A 22,564-nucleotide genomic window follows, 5' to 3' on the forward strand; every position below is an offset into this window, starting at 1 on the left:
TAGAGACTCATCTTCAGATGTGACTGAATGATGCTGTAACATTAGCACAACTAAACAGAATTCTGTGGTTTGAATGACACTTACCGAAAATGAAATACATAGCAGGAGTCAAAACTAGCAAAAATAAATTAAGCCTTATTAAACACTAAGGGGCTCAGATATCCTGAAAGTGATCAAGAAATCCTTTTTCTAAGGTCGTATCATCATCTAACTGTTCAAAAAACTTTAGATTAGCCAATAACCTATACCATAAACAATACTTCCATTGACTTCAGAAAGCATCTGGAAATCCCTTTTCTTTCCTAGGTTCAGAAGAAAGGAAGAAAAACTTAGGTCACAGTCTTCTAAATACTCTAGTAATTCATGTTGGTCTGTCACTGAAGTTCCATTAATAAAAATCCTACGTCAAAACTATTCTGTCAACATAAAAGAAAACTGAAATGTATTCATAGTCTATGAAATATGCAATTTTAAGTAGAATTTAAGTTATAAAAACCTCATGAGGCTCTAGAGTAACTTCAGTATGTATTTTTTCAGAACAAATGCAAAATGCCTGTGATAGTTGAAAAAAAACAATACTTCATCCTATTTTACTTCTATATAAATTGGACATGTATGCAAAAACTTGCAAGATGAACCAATAAAAGTCTATGAAAACTAATGCTGGCTAACTTGTGCAGCCTGTACACACAAATTACATGTTTTTAAAAAGTATATTGCATGCTAAAGCAAGCACTGAGGCCATGCTAATCATGGAAGACATTCCTAGATTGCATACTTTCACTTGGTCTTTAAAATGGTGAATCAAAAATTTTAGAAGTATTTATACCTGCTAGTACTAGAATAAAATAGGCTTTCCTGCTGTCTTCTCTTGCACATACGATGTAAAACGCTTTAAGAACTTTGGATATTCTCGTTTAGCCACTGCCCGTAACACTGATGCTGGTGCCCATCCTCCTGGGTTCACTACAAGTAAACATGAAGAAGGACATTGAAATAAAGCAACTCCACTAAATGCTGAAAAAGTAACTTTTAGTTAATTACTCCTGCAACTCTTCCTGAAGTAACAAGAAGGAATAACGAACAGCAGATTTTTTTATGCCCCTAGGCTTATGCTGTACTTTCTGTTTGAAATACTCAAGCTCAGTCCAGATCTATGATGCCATTATTTAGAAAACATTAAATATGCTGTATGGTGAGTCTTGGGAAAATTCCTGAATAGAAGAGGATATTCTCTATGGGCTTCTAAGAAACAAAGAGAAAGAGACGTGACTTCTTATTTCAAAGAAAGCAGAGTCAGTCTTAACTTTTCAATAATTACTGCATTTGCCTGCAGAACTGCCACATAGGCAACACCCTGCAAATGATTATAAAGCATTTAAACAAAACTTGATTTTTAATTACATTTTCATTCACAGGGAAAGTATGTTGCTGAAAAAGCTATCACTTCCCATATAGTTACAGTTCAGAATTTAGCAGTGAAAACATACTTTTAAAGTAATTTGGAAATGTTAAAAAAAAGTAAAAAGCCAAGTGAGCTACCCTTGAAGTGTTTTGTAGCTCTGGGAGAGAAGATAGTAAGCATGTCTCTCCAATACTAGAATACATTTCTAAACACTGGGTACAGCAACAATACAATTTGGCTTTGACAATTTTTCAGTCAATACAAAAGATTCTATCAGCTAAAAATAATTAAGAAATGTAGACTGAATTATACAGCTTGCAAGCATCTTCATACAAAATGTATTTACTTGTATTTACTCTTCATACAAAATGTATTTACTTGTATTTACTCCTTCTTATTGGGGGATAAGAACAGCATCTTTACTATCAGCAGCTTTTCAGCCTAATGAGATTAATTGGGAGAAAAAAAATTACAGTAGTACATGAAAAAACCCAACATATCATTACTGAAACTAAAAGCCATGCCAACTCATTCCAGTTGCACACATTTCTGCTCACCTTCCTCCACCCCCAGGCTATATACTTAGGACTGAGCTACACAGTTCTTCCATTTATTCCTCCCAGAGTACCACATAATGAATGATCCCATTCACCAGTTCATGTAGCACCTTAATTTGAGACCTTTTGAACATGATGAACACAAAGGTGATGCTATATATAGATATAGCAGAAAAGGGAAAAGGCATCAAGCCTTTTTTGGTTTTTTGGGTTTTTTTGTGCCAATATTCAACTTCCCAAAATTAACATCTATCATGAAGTCATACTGAAATATTTTATACTTACCATTAGCTACATATGTAATCTTGCACAGAATGTTGTCCCTGCTTATTTCCTTGTTGCCCTCTGGTGGGCTTACTAACGTCTGACAAATCATTGCAACATTTATTTTGGCACGGACACAGCGATTGTTCAGCTGCCAAAAATATGAAACATTGTAAGCTTTAAACTAAATTTGTTTCAGCATACTTGAGTATGAACATCTTTTCATCATGAAGTCTAAGAAACTCTAGAAGCTGTGTTTCTGAGAGTCTACTTTCTAGCACTTACATGGATGTAACGTGAAAATGAGTAAAAATGATACACAGTGGGGTTGACAGGGAAAGGATCTAAAATGTCAGTGAATCTTAGGTTTCTGCTTGCTTAACAAATTATAAGTGAATTACTTCAACTGTTGTGACAAATCAGTAAAGAAACATTTAAAGAATAATGTATCAGCATTTACAAATAACAGTTAACTTTTCCTTTAAAAGCAGGCTATGGAATAGCAATCGAAGGAAAACAACCATTGCTATTATCTCACAGAACCAAGGCAAAACTGTAAAATGGAGACTTAACCCTATCTGTAATTATACAAACCTACTCCTATATTTGACAATGCTGAAGAGATACTGATTTGATTCCATACAAAATAACCTAAATTCTTTAAAATGTTTTCACATCTCCAGAAATTTTGCTTCCATTCTGCTGTAACACCTTAGATCATCCAACTGAGAGATAAGGTAAGAAAGCTTTTGGCTAGGAATGTCTTCATCAAGTCATTTTACCACCTGGTTTAAATTAACTGTATTTTTGTAAAAACCCTCCATCGCCCTCACACTAGCACTGCAAATGCATTACCATGGGAAGAGAAAAACTACCTTAAAAGCAGAACTTCACAGAATCAAAATAATACTTACAGGAGCACTGTCATGTTCTACAGAAAAATTGCACACAATCCATGTTTCTGGATCATTTTCACTGAATGCTGGTATCTTTCTGATGGCAGACAAATACAGCACATCCCTTTGAGAGGCTGGCCACACTCTCTGCAGAGAAACAGCTGAACATAAGCTTTTGCAGGTTTAACAACTATCCTTAGTTAAAATTAAAAACCAAGCAAGGCAAACCAGGTCAGTTATATTATTAAGTTAAAGTATCTTCAAGTTAGTAATTTCATTCTGAAAACTGAAAGAGAACATAGCTGCTGTAAATTTGGAACAAAAATTTCAGGTTGGCTACACCTCATACAAAAAAAATTAAGGCACAACTTTAAGGTCTTTGAAATGCAGAAGACTAAGCTGCAATGAATTTTTCAGTAAAAAAAACAGGAATAGACAGTTACCCTCCTGTACTCTGAACCTCAGGTTTGGGTTTTAATTAATATTAGTAAGCTACAAACTGAACTAATGGTTAGGTGTATAGGGATGCATCTACAGTTACTTATGTCTCCAGAGAAGAGAAAGGAGGGATGTATTTGAAAAAAATATTACCTCAAAAAGCTACTACTTCAGTAAGACAGATATAGCAAACTGATATGATCCAAGAGAAAGTTTTAGAACTGAAACGTGACAAAGTGAAAGTTTTAGAAGTGAAAGTGACAAAATAAAATATACAGAACTTATTTTCCTGACATTCAATAGGAGAAAAAAGTTCTGGCTTTTACCACAACCAATACAGATGACACAACTGTTTCACTCAAAATTATGAGTCTTCTATTAAAGAAGTTTTAATGTAACTGCACTACTGGTAAAATTATCAAAGAAAAAACCTTTGTTTTAACATTTGAATATACTAATACTTAGAAACATGCAAGACTAAGGATGAGTATGTAAATTTTACTCCTATAAATTTTTCAGATCTTTGCATTTCAGTTGTTGGGTTGCAATTAAAATGAACATTTTTATAAACTGAACCAGAACCATTCTGGGGGAAAAACCAATTAAGGTACAAGAACAAATGCTGTACCAACAATTAAAAACACTTGCATTATGAGGTGGTATGTCAACTAATTGTGGTGAATGCTAACCTGCATTTTTGCAAAAAAACATCTGATACAGTGGTGTAGGTTTCTTCCTTGTAGTCAGTGGTGATTTATTGCTTCTGTTTGCTTTGGATGAATTTGGCCTTGCTGGCAGTGATATAATCATGACATAAAAAGCAGGCCTCACTTGCTACTACAAGCTCTATCAGGCACATGCATAACCAATTATGCTCTCAAGAAAAGACTGAAAAATTGATGTAAGTTGCAGTTTAATAGAGAACTTGTTCTGGAATATTGTCCAGAAAAGTATTTTAAATTGTTAGGCTAGTAAAGTATTCAGAATATTGGAACACACATGCTTCAGATGTCTCAGTAAGGTATGCTAATGAAGTTTTATTACCTTATGTGTCTGGTAAATGATGATTGCGTTATCAGCTAAATTTTCCACAACATGGAAATTTTCAATTGTTGCTAAAAGGGGAGGGGGGTGGGGGGAAAGGAAAAAAAAAACATCAGTGAACAGTCAAAGACAATAGGAAAGTGCTATAAATACTATTCTTGCTGATAAACCTTCAAAGCTGAAGAACCAATGCCTTACTTTCCCAGTCATTACGAACATCAACATTCCAGAAGTAGTGGCAAACTTCATGTCCTGTTACCCCTTTAACAGCATGGGTTGCCTTCAAAGGATCTAGAACTATTCCGTTCTCTTCCACTTCTCGTCTGTATACCTACAGCCAAACACAAAGAAAGATATGTAGAACAGAAGCTGTCAAAACTGTTCATGTTTTAATTATTTAAATTTAATCAGTCTTAAAAAAACCTGAACTAACAAACCACTTACCTAGAAGCTTATCACATGAATAATTTGCCATGAAAGTGTTCTCTGGTAACATCCGTTGAAGATATTCTTATGTGGCAATTCACATTAAAATACCAGTACTTTAAGGTTTCTATTCAAAAAATGATTAACCTAGCTTATTTATTACTATCCACATGGATTTACAATCATGGTGGAGTAGCCAACCCTGTAGCTTGTTATTCTTGTTATTTTTGTACATAAAATTTACCCATTACTTTGATACCAAGCTTTAAGTAGGACAGAGTGAGAAAGGAATTTGTAAAGAAGAATCTATTGCAAGAGTTACACAGAATTTTGTATTAATAGATTAGAAGCCACAGTTCTCAGGGACCCCAGTCCCAACCTAAACAGTGCTATTCCCAGAGAGAAGTTATAACAGCATAACTTGCTGATTGATAATATCTTCAAAAATCATAACATGATTTAGGTTGGAAAAGACCCTTAAGATCACGGAGTCCAGCAGTAAAAGTAACACTGCCAAATGTAGACTGGAAGAATCTGTCTTCACAGTGTATCATCTTATACAAATTAACCAAACCTGAAACATTTACCTTCATTTCTCCTTCTTCTACCACTAGCTGCCAATTGGCATCTCCTCCTACATCTTGCAAAGAATACGTCATGTGGTTTCGTACCATCTCTTCCACCTGTAAAGGAAAAAAACCAGGCATTTTTAACTCATTACTTCCATGTTTTTGGGGAGATACTGTACAGCATTGGAAGTCACAAGTTAATGCTTCAATTCCTGTGCAGGAGCTAAATTTAAATGAGTGAGTTCTCTGTTAGGTCAGGAACAAACAAATAAGGCTGGCCTTTGGAAACAAAAGCCAAAATTTTGATTCAAATTCCAATTTCCTCTTTTGTGGGTACTTCCTAGCCTGCTTTTGTGCCTTTAAACTGTCAAACCTCATCACTTCTACCTAAAACAGTTCTTTATTTCAGCACATAGGAACTGCAAGTATCTCTAAGTGGAATTACAATGCACTATAAGATATTCACTGGAAAAGCATTTTAAAAGCTAAACAAACGCAGGGGATTAGGGAGGAAAACTGAGAAGCTCTAAAAAGCAAATGCACATGCAAAGTCATATTGGAACAGCAGTGAAGGAAACAGTCACAAGCAGAGCATGCCTCCTCTGTTTCAGAGGCATCTTTGCACAGTTGACAGCTAGAAAGAAAACCAGAAATGCCTACACTCAAAGGATTATGATGGTACAGAGATTCTATAATTACAAAATGCTCATTTAAAACTTATTTTGCTAGCAGCTGTGCCTTTTTTTTACAGCAAAATATTTGCTGTATTTTTATCAAGCTATGTGAATATCTCATTTTTTATTCTATACAATATGCATGAAAATGGGTACTGGGACAGGAAGATGATGCTTATTTTAGATCAAATATGTTATTCTGTTTCTTTGATTCCCCACCCTTTTCCTAATGCCCCAAATAAAAACAGAAGCAAAATCATAGGGTACCCATTGCCGTAGAATGCTTCAAGCATTTGAAACACTTTAATAACTTTTTTCCACTCAAAAGATAGATTACTACTAAAACTTGTCACAGAAAGCAAGTCCACATGATTTACAGCCTTTTCCTGAACTACTTGAAGTATCTTTTTTTTTCCCAAAAGAAAAAGCACTACAAACAAAATTAGGTAAATGACCAACACAAAGATTAGTTGAAGTGCAACTTGAAGCCGAAGTGCACCCTGAACCCCAGGGTGCTTTTGCATATCTTACAAAAAATATGAAGCCTAGTTTGCAGTAAAATATGTAAAACATATTTGAGCAAGTATGAAAACAAGTAGAAAGCAAAAGTAATATTAATTAATGTTTTTTAAAAATTTGATCCAGAATTGAAAGACGTTATTTACTTTTAATTTAAGGCAGTAATTTTGTTTGTGCTGTGTACTCAACAGGAAATACACATAAGGTCAGAATCAAATAAAACTCTAGAATCACAACATGAAAAAACAAAATCCATTGGATGGAAATCCTAGTTTGTCTTAGTTTAACTAAGCATAGACTTATCTAGACAAGGCAAAGTTATCAATCCAGGTTTTCGGTGCTCTGGTTCTGAGCTTCAGTGAACAAAAAGCACCACCCAGATTTATGTTCCAGCTTCTAGACAAGCCAACTTCTGCTGCCAGTTACTAGCAGGTTTCCTACAAAAGTTTCTTCCTTTTTTTTTCCAGTGAAACAATGACAGTACAATATAAACTCGGTAAGAATGTGGGCTATTTAAATATTCAATGATTTAGCTCTAGGTCACACTGCTTCAAGAAAGGAATCCTTGCTATGCTCTCAGCATGTACTTGCCATACCTTCAGACCCTTATGTATTTTCTATCCCAACTCTTAATTTATTAAGGAAAAAGCTGTGTTTATACATTTATCTTTTTACACTTTTTGCTTCACATGTTAGATGCAAAGGGATGGAGAAATACCAAGGAAAGAAGAGAACGAGGCACCCACAGGAATGCAATCTGAACAGACTCCTGCTTCACCAGGAAATGCAGTATTTACACAACCTGCTTGTGCACATTGTCTGTACAAACTGTATTTAGTCTATGCACTGGTCACCATCTGTCAACCTGCACCAATTTCAAAGGCACAGTCAAGATCCAAAGATTCTCTCCCACCTCACTCTTACCTCTGGGTTCCTAGTTGGCTACAAGAACGGTCTGCAAAAATACGTGCAACCTGTATGCCACACAGCCTTGATCTGAACTTTGAGTGGCAAGTTTTTCCCTTTAAAGGGCCTAAGAACAACTCAGAAGCTACAATAAAGCTGACACATCTTCAAAAGAAAGTGATCTGAACTCCCACTCAACTGGCAGAGACAACAATGCCTTTCTAGAGACACACTGAAGAAACAGCTCCCATCAGAATACTTCTGTTTATACTTATCAGTCTTAAAAACAGGGTTGTTAGTTGCTACTTGACCTTTTACTGATACCAACATTCCCTTCATTCACATCAAGAAAAAAAAAAATCACATTTTTTAAGAACAAAGATACTAGTTTTTCTTCCTAAAGCCAAATTGTCAGCCTGGGAACAGAGGCCAATTTTTTATAAATTTTTAATAAAGTCTATTGTAGGTAGAAAGAAAAGGTCTCCTATTTTCATCATGCTCTTTGTTGTCTTGTTCAGTAGAACTGAAACTCCAGAACAGGTGGACTGACTTGTTAGTCTGACAAAAATTTGGTTTAGGGAAAATACTTGGAAGGGTGGAACTGCATGTGGGGATATTCATACTTTCTGTAGTGAGGCCATTAACTTGAAACTGGATTAGGAGGCACTGCATAGTAACTTTCACTCCATAGTAACTTTCATGTAGTATAATCCATGCAGCAGGCAAAAAAAAGCAACTTTACTCCGTTCCATTTGATCCTGATACTTAACCACAATTTGCATTATTGTGATAACGATCTGGTCCACCTCAGGTGTGTTTGCAAGTGATCAGTTCTGCAGTCACAGTGGTGCTCTACAACTCAGGTTTATTATATGAATACAGAAATGTTATCACAGGCATAAAACACGTGAAAATGAGGATACCTGCATATCTTGGAAAATATGAGTTCCCCTTATGCTGAAGGATCTCTGCAACCACAACCGGCAGAGTACTAGTTCCCATCTTGGCAATCAAACTTGCTTTCTGTTTTACCCCTCCTCCCATAGAAAAAACAACTTAGAAAACTAACTCAGCTACTGGAGTACCAGTAGATGAGCCTATCACTGTTGTGCAACAGGACTTGCATACTTTTTCCCTTGCAGTAAGTTCAGATTTCAGAAATAAACTGACTGCAAAAGGTCTTGGAATTTTAGTCCACTAGGCAAGTCCTTAAGTATTGGTTCTGCTCATGGAGTGGGTAGTAAGGTCTGCAGGTAATAAAATTCCAGGCTCTGTTAAAGAAAAAGATAAAATCCATTCCTGTTAGGGAAAAAAAAAAAGATTGGTTGGAGCTTTTAAAAAAGAGCAAAAGAGCAGATCCCAGAAGGAAGTTCCATATTCACCATCACATATGGACCACAGAAGGAAAGAAATAGCATGAATAACATATCTGAACTACTGTTTTGGAGATTAAAAGGCAAACATTTATCTAATTCTACTCTAAAAAACCACCTTCTTATTAAGAACCTAAAGTAATTTTGTACATTACTGGAATATGTCATTATGGCAACACTGACATATTCAGGATATCAGACTTGATTTCTGAAGGACAAGTGATACATTAACACTTCAACATGACCTGTCATACCCACAGTCTTGTTGATCAACGTGTTTAATGGCCTTTTGGTAATCAAACTAGTCACAGAGGTAAAAAATGGTAATAGTGAACCATAAGTCTCAATGTATTAATATCAGTACAAATCAACACTTCAGACAAAAATCAAACCTTTGATTTAAAAGCAATAAAAACTTTTCAATCTGAAGCAAAGACCATCTCCAGCCTCTGTAAAACATGTTATTCTACTTTCATTATAACTAGAGATACAAAATTTTCAAACTATAGACATTTTTATTAAAGCTACTGAAGTAAACCAAATAGTTTCACAAGATTTGGGCCTCAGCACAAGTGGTATGCATGCAAGCTGGATGTAAAGAAAGACAACCATTCAGTACAGGAATAGAGAACTCCTTTGTTTGTCTCAATGTACTAGTCTAAAGCAAGCAGTGATTGACGTAACAAAAAATCAAAAACCAAAAAAAAAACCAGGTTCTAGAGAAAAGGATGATACAAAGCAAAGATATGCAACCCCCACTTGACACATCAATACAGTACCTGGGCGCTGAATCTGTGAACATCATCAGAGGCACTGACTAGATCAATGGAAGACATGGAGGAAGAGCGACTATAGGGCTACCAGAGACAGACAAAGAAAAAACCAAGTAATCAGAACAAAGGCACAACAGAGCGTTCAGTACCAACTTGCAAGCACAAGATAATGAAGAAAAGGAAAACAAAAGCACCGTAAGCAGCAAGCACAGCAGCAAATGCTGATTTCATGCACCTATTATATATTATGCTCCCAGTGTAGCCCTGACAGGAGCATAGTGTTTCCAGTAACATTCAAAAACAAGTCAACCAATCCTGATACAACCAACTGGATTTTTATTTTTTTGATAAAATCAGTTCAATGAATCTGGGTGAAAGTATCTTGAAAATACTGCAGTTAGCCAGTTGGGATTTTTCCTTTTTTTTCTGCTGACAAGTCTGATACAAGTAAAGAATATTCTAAGTAGGTTCTCAAATCAGTATTTTTGAGCCAAGACAAAAAGCAGTCCTTCTTCAGTTCCAGCTACTGTTTTTCGAAAATGAGTATGCCACTGGAAGTTACTAGAAACACCAAAAAAATCTCACCTACCCATGCAAAACATTACATAGAAACAGCACAGACCAGCCCATTATTCTGAGAAGATCAGGATAAATATCTTACCGTTTGCACAAATCGATGAGTCCCCACAGCAGAATATGCATCTCCAGAAGGTAAGGATGTTGGCCAGTGTAATCTAACCTTTTCGCTTTGGGACTGCAACAACATAGGTTTAATTATTATTAGTCAGCTGCCACGGGGTGGACTGTGAAACAAAGTGAGTCATGCTCAATCTACATAGTGACTATAACAACTAATGCTGTCCATGACAGGCATGAAGCCTTCATCCCACTGGAATTGTCAGTGAGTGGGCCTGAAGACTGAATTAATCTAAACTTCAAGGTGTATTTCTGAGTTAAGGAAAACACACTGGCAGCTCTAAAGATCCATGTAGTACTATCACAGTCACTCAAAACCTTTACTCTTTGCTAAGAGATTCCAACACAGGGTAAACTCTATTGGGTATTACAGGTCCACTATAAAGTCTTCTAATTCTCAAGTCATTGTTATTCACTATGTTCCTAAGCATAAAGTATTTTATGACAAAGGATGCACGACTTTGTTATTCCCTCGCATTTTACATGCTGCTATACTTTCTCAAACTCTATTTTCTAGAATGCATCTTATCCTTTTTAATAGTTGTCCTGAAGTGTATTAAAAAAATTAGTTATTGAAGTACCCAGGCAGAACAATGTCCTTCCTATTCCATATATCACTGAAGTAAAAAGAAACTTCAGACGAATTACTAGATTTTGAGGGATAGCTGAGATTTTGAGAGACAGTAGTATTTGATATTTTTATCTTAACAAGGCAGCAGTTACATATAGATAATTTTCATACAGGACATTTATTTAGGAATTAGAAACTAGAGACACTCAATAAACTTAGCAGTTATACTATTATTTTCTAGACAAGCTATGAAGCTACTATCTTAAAATTAGCATTACGCAACCATATTTTATTGTAAAAAATAGTAAGGGGAATTCCCTAATCAGTGTCAGAATAAATAAACTAGAGCTTCAGGAGATACACCTCAGGACAGACTGTAAGACACTTAAGTCTCTCATGAAGTGCTCATCATAAGACATTTTTCACGTTTTAGTACCTGTTCTTCCATTTTATCCTGTCTGTCAAGAGCAGCTTCAACAGCATCAAAGAATTCTTCTTCATTAATCAGACTATTAGGACCCTCCTAGAGCATGAGGAAAAAACTAGTTAAAAATCCTGGAGACATAAAAGTTCCACTTCAATTTAACATTAGGAATACATATTTACATTTTATATGTAACCGATGGAAGCAAATTTCTTCTACAGATCTCAAATATTGTCACCAATGTTCTTAGATTACAAGTTCTCTGAAAACCTTTAATTGTTAAAGGAAATGTCATCCTCTAACAACAATTTAATGATAGTTACATAAAGAAGAAAAAACCCCAGGAAAGTGAGTAATAGTGTCAGTATGCTTTGACTCCAAATTTAGGACTTAATTAACAAATGTCTTCTCTTGAAAATGTTTACAGTGTCAGTAAAGTACATCTATTCACATAACTGTGTGGTTAGACTCCTCACAAGTATTTCAGTGCCTTAAGGCACTGTGTGTTCAAAAATACAACAAGGGAAGACGTCATTTTGGGGATCTCTATTGAAAATTCTCAGAAACAGCAGGTTAACACTAAACAACAGGTAGAGTTAAGTCAAGGATTGAAAACTCTACTAATTAAAATGGTAATTTAATAAATTTAGATTTACTGCATTTACCGTACTGTAAAACAACCTAGTCCTGCAAGTTAAAAAAAAACCCCAAAACTGTGTATCAGCAGTGACACCTGGAAGAAGCAGCTGGGTTCCTAACCAAGTAGACAAAGTTCAACTTCCTATTTATTTCGTTCCTTTACAGTGAATGTCTCAATGACAACAATTAATCTAATGTCAAGTACCTTAGATAGCTGTACAGTACTAATACTATTTCTCAGGCTATGACTTGAAAGTAGAAACGTGTTTCATTAATGTACGTGAAAGGGTCAAGCTCACTGTATTCCAGGTGCACTAGCTTACATTAGTGTGGATGCCTCATTTGTGGAAGTGTTCGAGGCCAGGCTGGATGGGCATTAAGCAACTTGGTTGACTGGGATGAGTACCTGCCTATGGCAGGAATATTGGATCTATATGATCTTTAATGTCCCTTCCAACCTAAATCATTCTACTATTACTCTTCAAAAGTTGGTTTATGCATCTTAGAATAGAACTAAATACTTCACTGAGGAGAATGCTGATGAAATGCAATTTAACAGAAGGAACTTAAAATCAGAATTTGAAAACATAGTATTTCAAGTTGCAGTGACAAATTAAAAAACAGTTAAAGTTAAATGTCATCTTCTAGGACTGTCTCTGCTGTCAGAATTTTCGTATTTTTGTTTTACTTATCTCTACAGCTGAACAAATAAAAAGGTAAAGTACAATTACATTTAAGCAGTATCAAATGTATGATGAAGTAAGAAAAAAACAACAGAAATATCTGTAAGAAACATACTTCAGACAAAAGCAAAACATCAAATGTTAAGATATACTTCCACTCAAGAAATTAAGGACTGAGATTCTTCATAGTTTCAGTTTCCAAGGTGAAAAAGTAAGTCTGGCATGAACACACTTGTAAATCATATTTGCACTGGCTTGTAAAACTTCACTTTCCCTCTTTAGGAAACAACCCAATCTTAAAAGTGTATTGTGTTAGTGTAGCAAGGTTTTGGTAGCTGAAGTGGCTACAGGGGTGGCTTCTGTGGGAAGCTGTCAGAAGCTTCCCCCCTGTCCAACTGAGACAGTGTGAGTTGGTTCTAGGATGGACCTGCTGTTGCCATTGCCCAAGGCCATGCCCATCACCTCTGGGATAATGTATTTAACAAAGGGGGAAAAAAAACCTGCAGCTAGAGAAGAGGAGTGAGAGTATGTGAGAGAAAGAGCTCAGAGGTACCAGGTCAGTGAAGAAGGAGGGGCAGGAAGTTTCAGCTCAGCTTCACATGCTGAGGAAGGCTCAGCTTCACATGCTGAGATTTCCCTGCAGCCTCTGGTGCAGACCACAGTGAAGCAGCTGTTCCCCTGCAGCCCATGGAGGGTCCACGAAGGAGCAGAGATCCACCTGCAGCCCAGTGAGGAGCCCACACTGGAGCAGGTGGATGCCCAAAGAATGATGTGATCCTGTGGGAAGCCCACACAGGATTAGGCTTCTGGCAGGACCCATGGCCCCATGGAGAGAAGCTCATGCTGGAACAAGTTTACTGGCAGGACTGTGAACCCATGCTGGAACAGCCTGTTCCTGAAGGACTGCATCCTGTGGGGAAGACTCACACAGAGCAGTTCATGAAGAACTCTGCAGTCCGTGGGAAGGACTCATGTTGGAAGAGTTCATGGAGAACTGTCTCCTGTGGGAGGAATCCCACAATGGAGAAGGGTAAGACTATAAGGAGTACTCCCTGAGATGAAGAAAAAGTGGCAGAGACAATGTGAGATGAACTGACTACAACCCCCATTCCTTTTCTCTCTGCACAGCTGAGGAGTAGAAGGCAGAAAATTTGGAAGTGAAGTTAAATCCAGGAAGAAGAGAGGGGTAGTGAAAGGGTGGTTTTAAGATTTGATTAGTAATTAAGCAGTACTTCCCCAAGCTGAGTTTTGCCTCTGTTTTGCCTCTGTCAGCAATTGCTGAGTAACCTTTCCCTGTCCATATCTCAACCCAGAAGACTTCAATTATGTTTTCTCTCCCCTGTCCACCTGAGGGGAGTAGTAGAGTGGCTTAGTGGGCACCTGAAAAAGTCATAGCGTTATAAACAATTTCTAAAGTAAAATTCATACCTCATAGTCTGGCCCTCCAAAGTGTGACTTTTTCTTCAGTTCTGTCACAGCATTTTTGTATGCTTCTTCAATTCTTCTCCTTTTCTCTGTCTCCTGTAAAATTACATGACCATTTGATGCAGCAAAAATGAAGTGTGAACATGCCAATAAATGGAATGGCCAGGGTAGTGTTTTCTCCAAGCAGCAACTGCAAAGCTGATGAATTTCTGAGTTTATTTGCACATATGCATTATATCTGCCAATATACATGCATATATAATAGAAAGTTTGGGGAACTAGCTACCTTGAGGATACCTTCTGTCATGTGGAAGAAACCAGATCAGCAAGCTAAAACTGGTTTCTAGTTTAAGCATAGTTGTTCATGCTTCATCGGGAGTCATACTTTGTATCTGACACTTCATATAAACTTCCTTGACACAGATACTTGGGCAGGGATAACAAAGGGTAAAAGCTAACATGCTGAATGTAGTGATACACTAACAAGTTTGTACCTATAATTAGGGCAATGTGAATAATTTTGTGGATTCCATGCAGAGAGTGCAACTTGATACCCTTCTCCCGTAACAGGTTGTGACTGTATTAGGTGCCAGTCTATGTAGAAAGCTGATGGTGACTATATCATGGTCTATTTTGAATAAAAGAATTGTAATGCCAAAATCAGACTAAGTCTAATATTGCCTCTACAAATTCCACATACTGCCAGATACTTTCTGTGAAAAAGCTATAAACGCTTCTGAAAAATCAGCTTTTTTTCCAAGATGTTTCTCTGTCCCCTTTCAAAATCACTTCAGATTAAATCAAGTTAGGTCTAACATGTGGACATCATACACGTCTTGCAGATATGGGTTTAATTATTCAGCAACCCAAACTGAAATTTAAAGATTCAGTGGAAAACCCTAAAGCAATACTGAAAAGACAAGTTCACTAACTGGGAATTTGGTGGTAACATTCCCTCAAACACATTTTCCCGTTTCCAGTTAGGGAATACTTTTAATATAGAACAAAGTAGTAAAGTTTTACACACACACATACACAAAAAAACCCCAAAAAAACCACCACATTTTGATGGAGACAATATTGTACTTAATTGTGACTGTAGGCTTTTCCTTTCAAGCAATCAAAGAGGCAGTACCGGCTAACAGATTTCACAAAACTTTGCATGTTTATCTTTTTTGAAAGGAACTGGAGAGTCCTGAAGATACATAAAGCATGACTTGAGTATAAGTCACTGAGAAAAGTAAAGAAATGTTACCAGACTTGGAATGAAAAACAAAACAGACCCCCACCTAAAACACAACTCCTTCTCCCACTCACTCCAAATCCCCATAGTTTCTGTAATTCAATCTGCAAATTAGTTACAATTCACATGTGTCAAAATATGACTCTCCAAATTTGCCTGCTTCTCTTGGCAATAATATTAGAGAAGGCAGAAACAAGAACAGAAAAATGCTGTAGGAGTCAAGACAACACGAAAAGCATTATCACAAAGACTTCATTGCAAGTAAAACAGTGGATCAAATACTAATGACAAAATCCTTTGTGTATACAATGTGTATGTATTTTAAGAAAAGTCTGTTTTAAAATACATTCAATGTATTATATACTGTACTGGAGACAAAAAGTCAAGCTCAAGATCCTAAGAGCTAAGTATAAAAGGTGGAAAGAAAAGCTGTAACTACAATAACTTTAGATAATAGTACAATACACATCAATACACAATCATATAATCTATACTTCTATCATTGCACAATATTTATTTCCTTTTTAGAGAATTTTACAGACAGATTCAAGAAAATCAAAAGTACAAAGATCTACACCATTCTCATCCCACACCTATCTATCATATAGAAAGCAGTGTCTCTTGATCAGGCCCATAGTTATAAAAGCTGCTCTTAAAAAGTGATGTTTGAGCACTAAGATGAAAAGAGAAAAACTAAACCAAAAGCAGCTCTAGCACTGTGGAATAATGGTAGCAGAAGTCTGAATACAGTCAATTGCTGTAATTAAGGGTGTCGGCATCAAGGCGCTGCTCACATGGGTAGCATTTGTGGGAGGAGACTGAGGCCGCCTTGTGGCAGACACAGGTGGCCCTTGCCAGCTCTAAAACAGACTCACTGCAACACACAGCCCAAGTACCATGCATGTGACACTTCTGAGGGAAAAAGGAGTAAAAAACACTCTGTGGAGAGAAGAATTGGAAGAAAAAGTGAGAAATCACAGAGGAGATGCCAAGACAAAGAAAATGAGGAGGCGAGGAGGTGCAGCTCCAGGGCAGAGAATATATAGGTCCAAACTGCAGGGGTATTTCCTGAAGGAGCCACATCCCATGAAGGATCTACACTGCAACAGATTTTTTTTTCCCAGAGGGCTGTCACCAATGGAAGCACTAGAGCTACTTGCACTAGAGCTGGGAAAAATGTATGAGGAGGAAGCAACGGCAAAGATGAAGTTTTCGACTAATTGCAAACGCAACATTGCTCACCCTGCACTGCCTGCTGCTAGCAGACAGTAAGGTTATGGAACATACTATCTCAAGTGAGTGCACACAGCATGTACTGAACAATCAACCCAGCCAGCCAGGGTTTGTGAAAGGCAGGTTCTGCCTTACCAACCTGAGCTTCTATGACAGGGTGATCTGCTTAGTCGATGAAGGAAAGGCTGTGGATGTCATCTGCCTATACTTCACTAAAGCCTTTGACTCCCATTTCCAACAGCATTATCCTGGAGCAAATGGCAGCCCATGGTTTGGATGAGTAAACTCTTCACTAGTTAAGAAAGATCTGTCTGGATGGCTGGGCCCAGATGGTGGTGCTGAATGGAGTTGCATCCAGCTGGTAGCCTGCTGTTGGCAGGGCTCAACATTTGGGCAAGTTGTGGTTAATATCTTTACGGATGATGAGGACAAGGGGATCAAGTGCACTCTCAGGCAGTTCACAAATGATACCAAGCTTGGTGGTAGTGCTGATCTGCTGCATCCTGGAGGGCAGGAAGGCTCTGCAGAGGGATCTGGACAGGCTGATCATGGGCTGAGGGCAATGGTGTGAGGTTCAACAAGGCCCAGTGCTGGGTCCTGCCCTTGGGTCACACCAACCCCAGGCAGCTCCACAGGCTGGGGCAGAGTGGCTGGAAAGGACCTGGGGGTGCTGCTGACAGCAGCTGGACATGAGCCAGGCTGTGCCCAGGTGGCCAAGAAGGCCAATGGCATCCTGGCCTGGATCAGCAATGGTGTGGCCAGCAGGAGCAGGGCAGGGATTGTCCCCCTGTACTGGGCATTGGTGAGGCCACACCTGGAATCCTGTGTTCAGTTCTGGGACCCTCAATTCAGGAAGAACATCGAGATGCTGTCCAGAGAAGAGCAATGGAGTTGATGGAGTGTCTGGAGCACAACTCCTGTGAGGAGTGTGGCTGAGGGAGCTGGGGCTGTCTAGTCGGAAAAAAGGAAGCTCAGGGAAGACATCATCGCTCTCTACAAGTGCCTGGAAGGAGGCTGTAGCCAGGTGGGGTTGGTCTTTCCTCCCAGGTAACAAGCACAAGCAGAAGAGGAAACAGTCTCAAGCTGCAGCAGGGGAGGGCTAGACTGCATATCAGGAGGAAGTTCTTCACTGAAAGGGGAGACAAGCATTGGGACAGACCGCCCTGCTCTGGCAAGCGGTGGTATCACTGAGCCTGGCAATGTTAAAAGAGGTGCAGATGTGGCAGTCAGGGACATGGTTTATTGGTGGACCTGGAAGGGTTAGGTTAGCCATTGGACTTGATAAGGTTTGAAACCTTTTCCAACCTTAATGATTTTACGACTCTAGGTAGAGGAGCCTACAGGGAAGGAATGAAGTTGAGCTCGGGAAAAGGGGCAAGACAACTTATTCTACTGTTTGTCCTTCTGTCTCCCATTAACTTCCCATTATTTTAAATCAGCAACAAATTGATTTTCCACGTGTCAAGAATGTTCTGCCCTGACAAAAACCAGGGAGCAAGCTTCCTGTCTTTCTCTTGACCCATGAGCTTTCTCATTCTACTCTTCTACCTAATCCTGCTGAATAGGTGGTGAGCATTTCACTCTCTGCCAAGGCTATCCCACAAGTCTAGTTATTGCATCCAAGAAAAAATCTCCTCTTCCAAAAGGTGAGCAAAGGGAGGAATACAAAGTAATGACTTTATAAACTAATGAAGGTACTTAATACCATGACTGTCCTCTAAACCCCAGAAAATGTCATTGACAAATGGGCCTTTTAGAAAGCTGCAAGTCTGCCAAAGCAGAGCAAGTTGAAAACTCTCAGGTTTCAGGAGCTTTTGCACTTTTAATTCCTGGGAAAAGAAGTCAAAAGGAGTTTGTGAGCCCCTTTAAAATGTACTTACTCATGCTGTATGAGATATTAGTCCCATGAGAAACCAAGTGAAATTGAGCCTTGAATTTGCTTCTCCCACAAGTGCTTTAAAGCTAGTTCACAAGACAACACAAAAAGTGACAAAACCCAAACCTAAATAATTTCAAGCTATATTTTAACATATTATTCCTTATTAAAATATACTGAAGTACAGGCAAGAAAAACGTGCTCTAAGGAAAGTCTCATCAACACAAATGAAGAGTATTTGTCCAGCACAGTGGAGGCTTTTACTGTGGCATCTAACAGTATCCTTCTGATATGCTTAATAAACTAATAAAGAAATTGAGCCAGTCTCCTCAAAGTTTACAGGAGAAGACTGAAAAATAAGCATCAGATACTGGAAGAAAACTTACTCCGACAGAATATAAGGCAAAATTTTTCACTCTAATAACAGATGAGGAGCAGACTTGCATAGAAGAGCTGGGCTGTCTACAGCCTTGATAAAGCCCTGAGCAACCTGGTCTGACTCAAACTGTCTTTACTTTAAGATGAAGGTTAGAGCAAGAGAGAGCTCTTGAGGACTCTATCCAACCTGAACTCCCCAATGACCTTATAAACAGGCTTCATGTCTTGGACCTACTGTAATTCTTCCAATGCTCAGCTGAACCAGTAAAGAATTGTTGACAGAAGTCACAACACAGTGACACAGAGCCAGGCCTTTGACATATGCACAAACAATACAGAAGACAGGTTCAAGGATTCAAATATGTCTGGATATGTTCACTCTTTGAAAAGTGTATCAATAAACAGAGTAAGATTTGATACATGGTATATGTGACATCAAAACATGGAAGGAGAACAGAAGGACAGCTGCAGTGCACACCAGCCAGCAATGGCAGGATTCTAAAAATTAAAGCCTGAATTCCAACCTGCCATGCCTCCAACAACAGATCTCAGACAAGAAGACACTGCTCCTTTAGAGCTGTTACACTGGTTGAGTAGGTTCAGAATGGACTATCACTGCCTAGAATAACAGATACTCTAACACGACACAGAAGATTTAACCGGTTAGTATAAAGTATAACTTAATCTCACTAGTCTCCTAGAGGACAGTGAAATAATTTTATCTTGAGGAGACATATAAAGTTAGAATTGGTTGTTCTCCCCAGTGTTATCACCACCTTTTATTGTACTATAACATTTCAGAGACTTGAACATCATTTTGCATCCACAGACAACTAAGTCTATGTCAGAATGCTGTAAGCAATACACTTACTGCTATGAGATAATTTCAGATTCTTTACAGATATAAAGACTATAGGACTACTATCTGAATAAGTGCTGTGAAAAAAAGACTATGATGAAAGAGCTACTATATCACCACTATATCACCACTCAGAACAAGGCTCCTTAACATTTTATATGGTTAATAATTTAAGTACCTGAAATTAATAAATGCTGTATATAAAAATAGAAGCAGTTATTTGAGTACAGAAGTTAGTAATAGCTTATTTGAAATTTCAATTTGAAGCTAAAGAAACTTTTTTTTTCAACAAAAGTAAAAGGAAAATGATCTTACCTTATCTAGCCTTTTTTGCCAGCTTTCTTCACGTTTTACCATGAGTTCAATACAATGAGAGAGTGTAGCAAGGATTCCAGCAGTAGTTGCCTTGAAAGTTATAGCTTCTCCTTTAAAGTCTATGCCATTAATTCCTTTGGGTGTCACATGTGGAAACACTAAAAACACATATATGAGATCACTGATAGCTGCCCTTAATCAAATAAGCACTTCACATGGATGTATTATATTTGAAGACAACAGACAGGCTACAAAGTTAATTTAAAAATAAAATTCTGAAGTGATAATAATGTCCACAGTTATCCACAGGATAAAGAAAAATATTCAAAAGGCGAAACAGATCCTTGCAGCTTCATCTTGCTACACTGTATTTCAAGCCTGCTTGTAATGCTGTATTACTCTGCACTCTGCAAATCATGTGGGTGGAGGGAGTGGTAATAGTTTGTAACAATAGCAGTTTGACAGCTTGAAATGGGGCCTAATTAACACAGAGCAACCTTAAAACGTATCAGACTCAGCACTGAGAAAGGAACAATTTCAAAATGTCATCAAATCCAAAATGTATAATTCAAGGTTCTTTTAAGCATATAATTACAAATTTTAAAACCTAAAAGTAAAAAGGTATAAGATAAAAGCATCAAATGTGCTGAATTTTCCAAGTACTGTGAGTTTTACAGTTCCAAGAACTGCTTCATGCTGTCAACCAGGCCATCTGTTGCTAAGGCTATTTAAACAAGTCATTTAAAATGTGTGCAAAAAAAAGTACCTATTATATGTCACACTGGTACGTAGGTTGACATAATAACATATCAAGCACTGCACATGAATGTCAGAAAATATTACAAAGCAGAAGTAACACAAGTTGAAGCTGACTGAACCCAGCAAGTTAAAGTAACTCCTGCTATTGCCAAAGAGCAAGCTCATGACTTATAACCTGGACTGACATAATTTTTTCCTCCAGTCTGTCAGTTTGTCAACATACGACTTTTACAGTTTAAAAAGTACCAATTAATTTTTGAGTAAGTTTATTTGTCTACAAGAGTAAAGCAGAAGTTTCAAGCAGTTCCATTCTGTAATGACAGAGCAGTGTCTGCACTTAGGGAATGGAAAGCAATCATCACATGGCCTTCAACAGTGGTTTGAGTCTCTCAAGGTTTTACATGTCCCCCTTTCGGAAGGAATCAAACTCTTTTTCAAATGAGTAATTACAGACTACACACAACTCCAAATACCTCAAGAAGCAGACATACTATGGTAGAATACAACCTTTTTTTTTTAATGTTAATCAGGAACATTCCCTAAAAGATAAAAATGATGGGGGCTGGAAGAAAAGAAAAAGAAAAGCAAGAGAACGAAAAACCTATTTCAGAAATGATAATGAGCAGACCAGCTCTCCCTCCCCAACAGCTGCAGAGGAAACACAGAGGGGACTGACACTGACAGTGGCATAAACTGGCAAAGAGTGTCTCCACTGAAAATAATTAAAATTATACAAGAACTTTGCCCATAATACTTCACAACTGAAAAAGATGGTTTCACACTAATAATTCCTCCTGCTGGTGTAGGCTATGTTCACATGCAGGCTTAACAGCACAGCTATAATGCTTGCAGATGTGATTTTTCTCTCTTACTTAGGAAATATGCAGACATGCTGAAGAAACTGCCGCTAGCTGCAACACTATATAAATAATTTCAGAAATCTCTGCAGTAGAATTTAAGGGAAATACAGCAACACAGCTTAATTGTACTTTTTGTACCTTTCGAGGTCTCAGCCACATCTTATTAACACTTCCATAGAGTCCTAAGCCATTCTTTAATGACTAGTCTCAGATGAAGAGCTGCAGACTTAAAGTCAGTGGCCAGATTTTTTCAGTCATTACAATTATGGGCAAAAATGAACATCTTGCAGAAGATTTTTAAAATTTTTTAAAAGAGATGGTCACTCAACTAATTCCTTATGATGGATACAAGTATTTTGATTCATTCCTAATCACAGCAAGTATCTGTCTTTCTGAAGCATGTAGGGAGATGACCTCAACCCTCACCTCAGGAACAACTGAGCTTTGGCATTTTACAAATACTTGTGAGAAGATTTTCTAATTGGAGAAACCAAACATATTTCTGATTCCATTTCTACACTTTTTTTCATGTCAGCTCCAAATTGATTATTTCAAAATTAAACCAGACATCTGGAGATCTATGTTTAAAGGTAAAGACTAATAGGAAAGGGTTCTTACTATTGCAACTGCTCTTTGGTTATCAAACTGCATGCCGTCAACTGAAAAAAGCAGGATAATTTTGTCTCCCACCCTAACTTCAATTTCAACATCTTTCAAGCAGTTCATTTTTCATTATCCCATCTATGCTCTATTTCTGAC

At 37.7% G+C, this 22,564-nt stretch overlaps 1 protein-coding gene across 3 annotated transcripts in view; it reads right to left on the bottom strand.

Annotated features, from left to right (window-relative positions):
* The window catches only part of CERT1 (ceramide transporter 1), an 82,812-nt gene that overhangs the window by 3,246 nt on the left and 57,002 nt on the right, over positions 1 to 22,564 (bottom strand). For 2 of the 3 annotated variants that reach the window (XM_030968050.1, XM_030968051.1), the window contains 11 exons: positions 20,187 to 20,344; positions 14,286 to 14,378; positions 11,548 to 11,634; positions 10,506 to 10,598; positions 9,851 to 9,928; positions 5,618 to 5,713; positions 4,803 to 4,935; positions 4,605 to 4,675; positions 3,141 to 3,269; positions 2,248 to 2,377; positions 830 to 966 (listed from right to left, as the gene is read on the bottom strand). In XM_030968050.1, the coding sequence (XP_030823910.1) occupies positions 839 to 966; positions 2,248 to 2,377; positions 3,141 to 3,269; positions 4,605 to 4,675; positions 4,803 to 4,935; positions 5,618 to 5,713; positions 9,851 to 9,928; positions 10,506 to 10,598; positions 11,548 to 11,634; positions 14,286 to 14,378; positions 20,187 to 20,344 (1,196 nt within the window). In that variant the 3' untranslated portion in view covers positions 830 to 838. The remainder of the gene's footprint in view (positions 1 to 829; positions 967 to 2,247; positions 2,378 to 3,140; positions 3,270 to 4,604; positions 4,676 to 4,802; positions 4,936 to 5,617; positions 5,714 to 9,850; positions 9,929 to 10,505; positions 10,599 to 11,547; positions 11,635 to 14,285; positions 14,379 to 20,186; positions 20,345 to 22,564) is intronic. The other variant, XM_030968049.1, reaches the window with a different exon arrangement.

Source organism: Camarhynchus parvulus, chromosome Z (genome assembly GCF_901933205.1).
Source record: "Camarhynchus parvulus chromosome Z, STF_HiC, whole genome shotgun sequence".
NCBI lineage: Eukaryota > Metazoa > Chordata > Aves > Passeriformes > Thraupidae > Camarhynchus > Camarhynchus parvulus.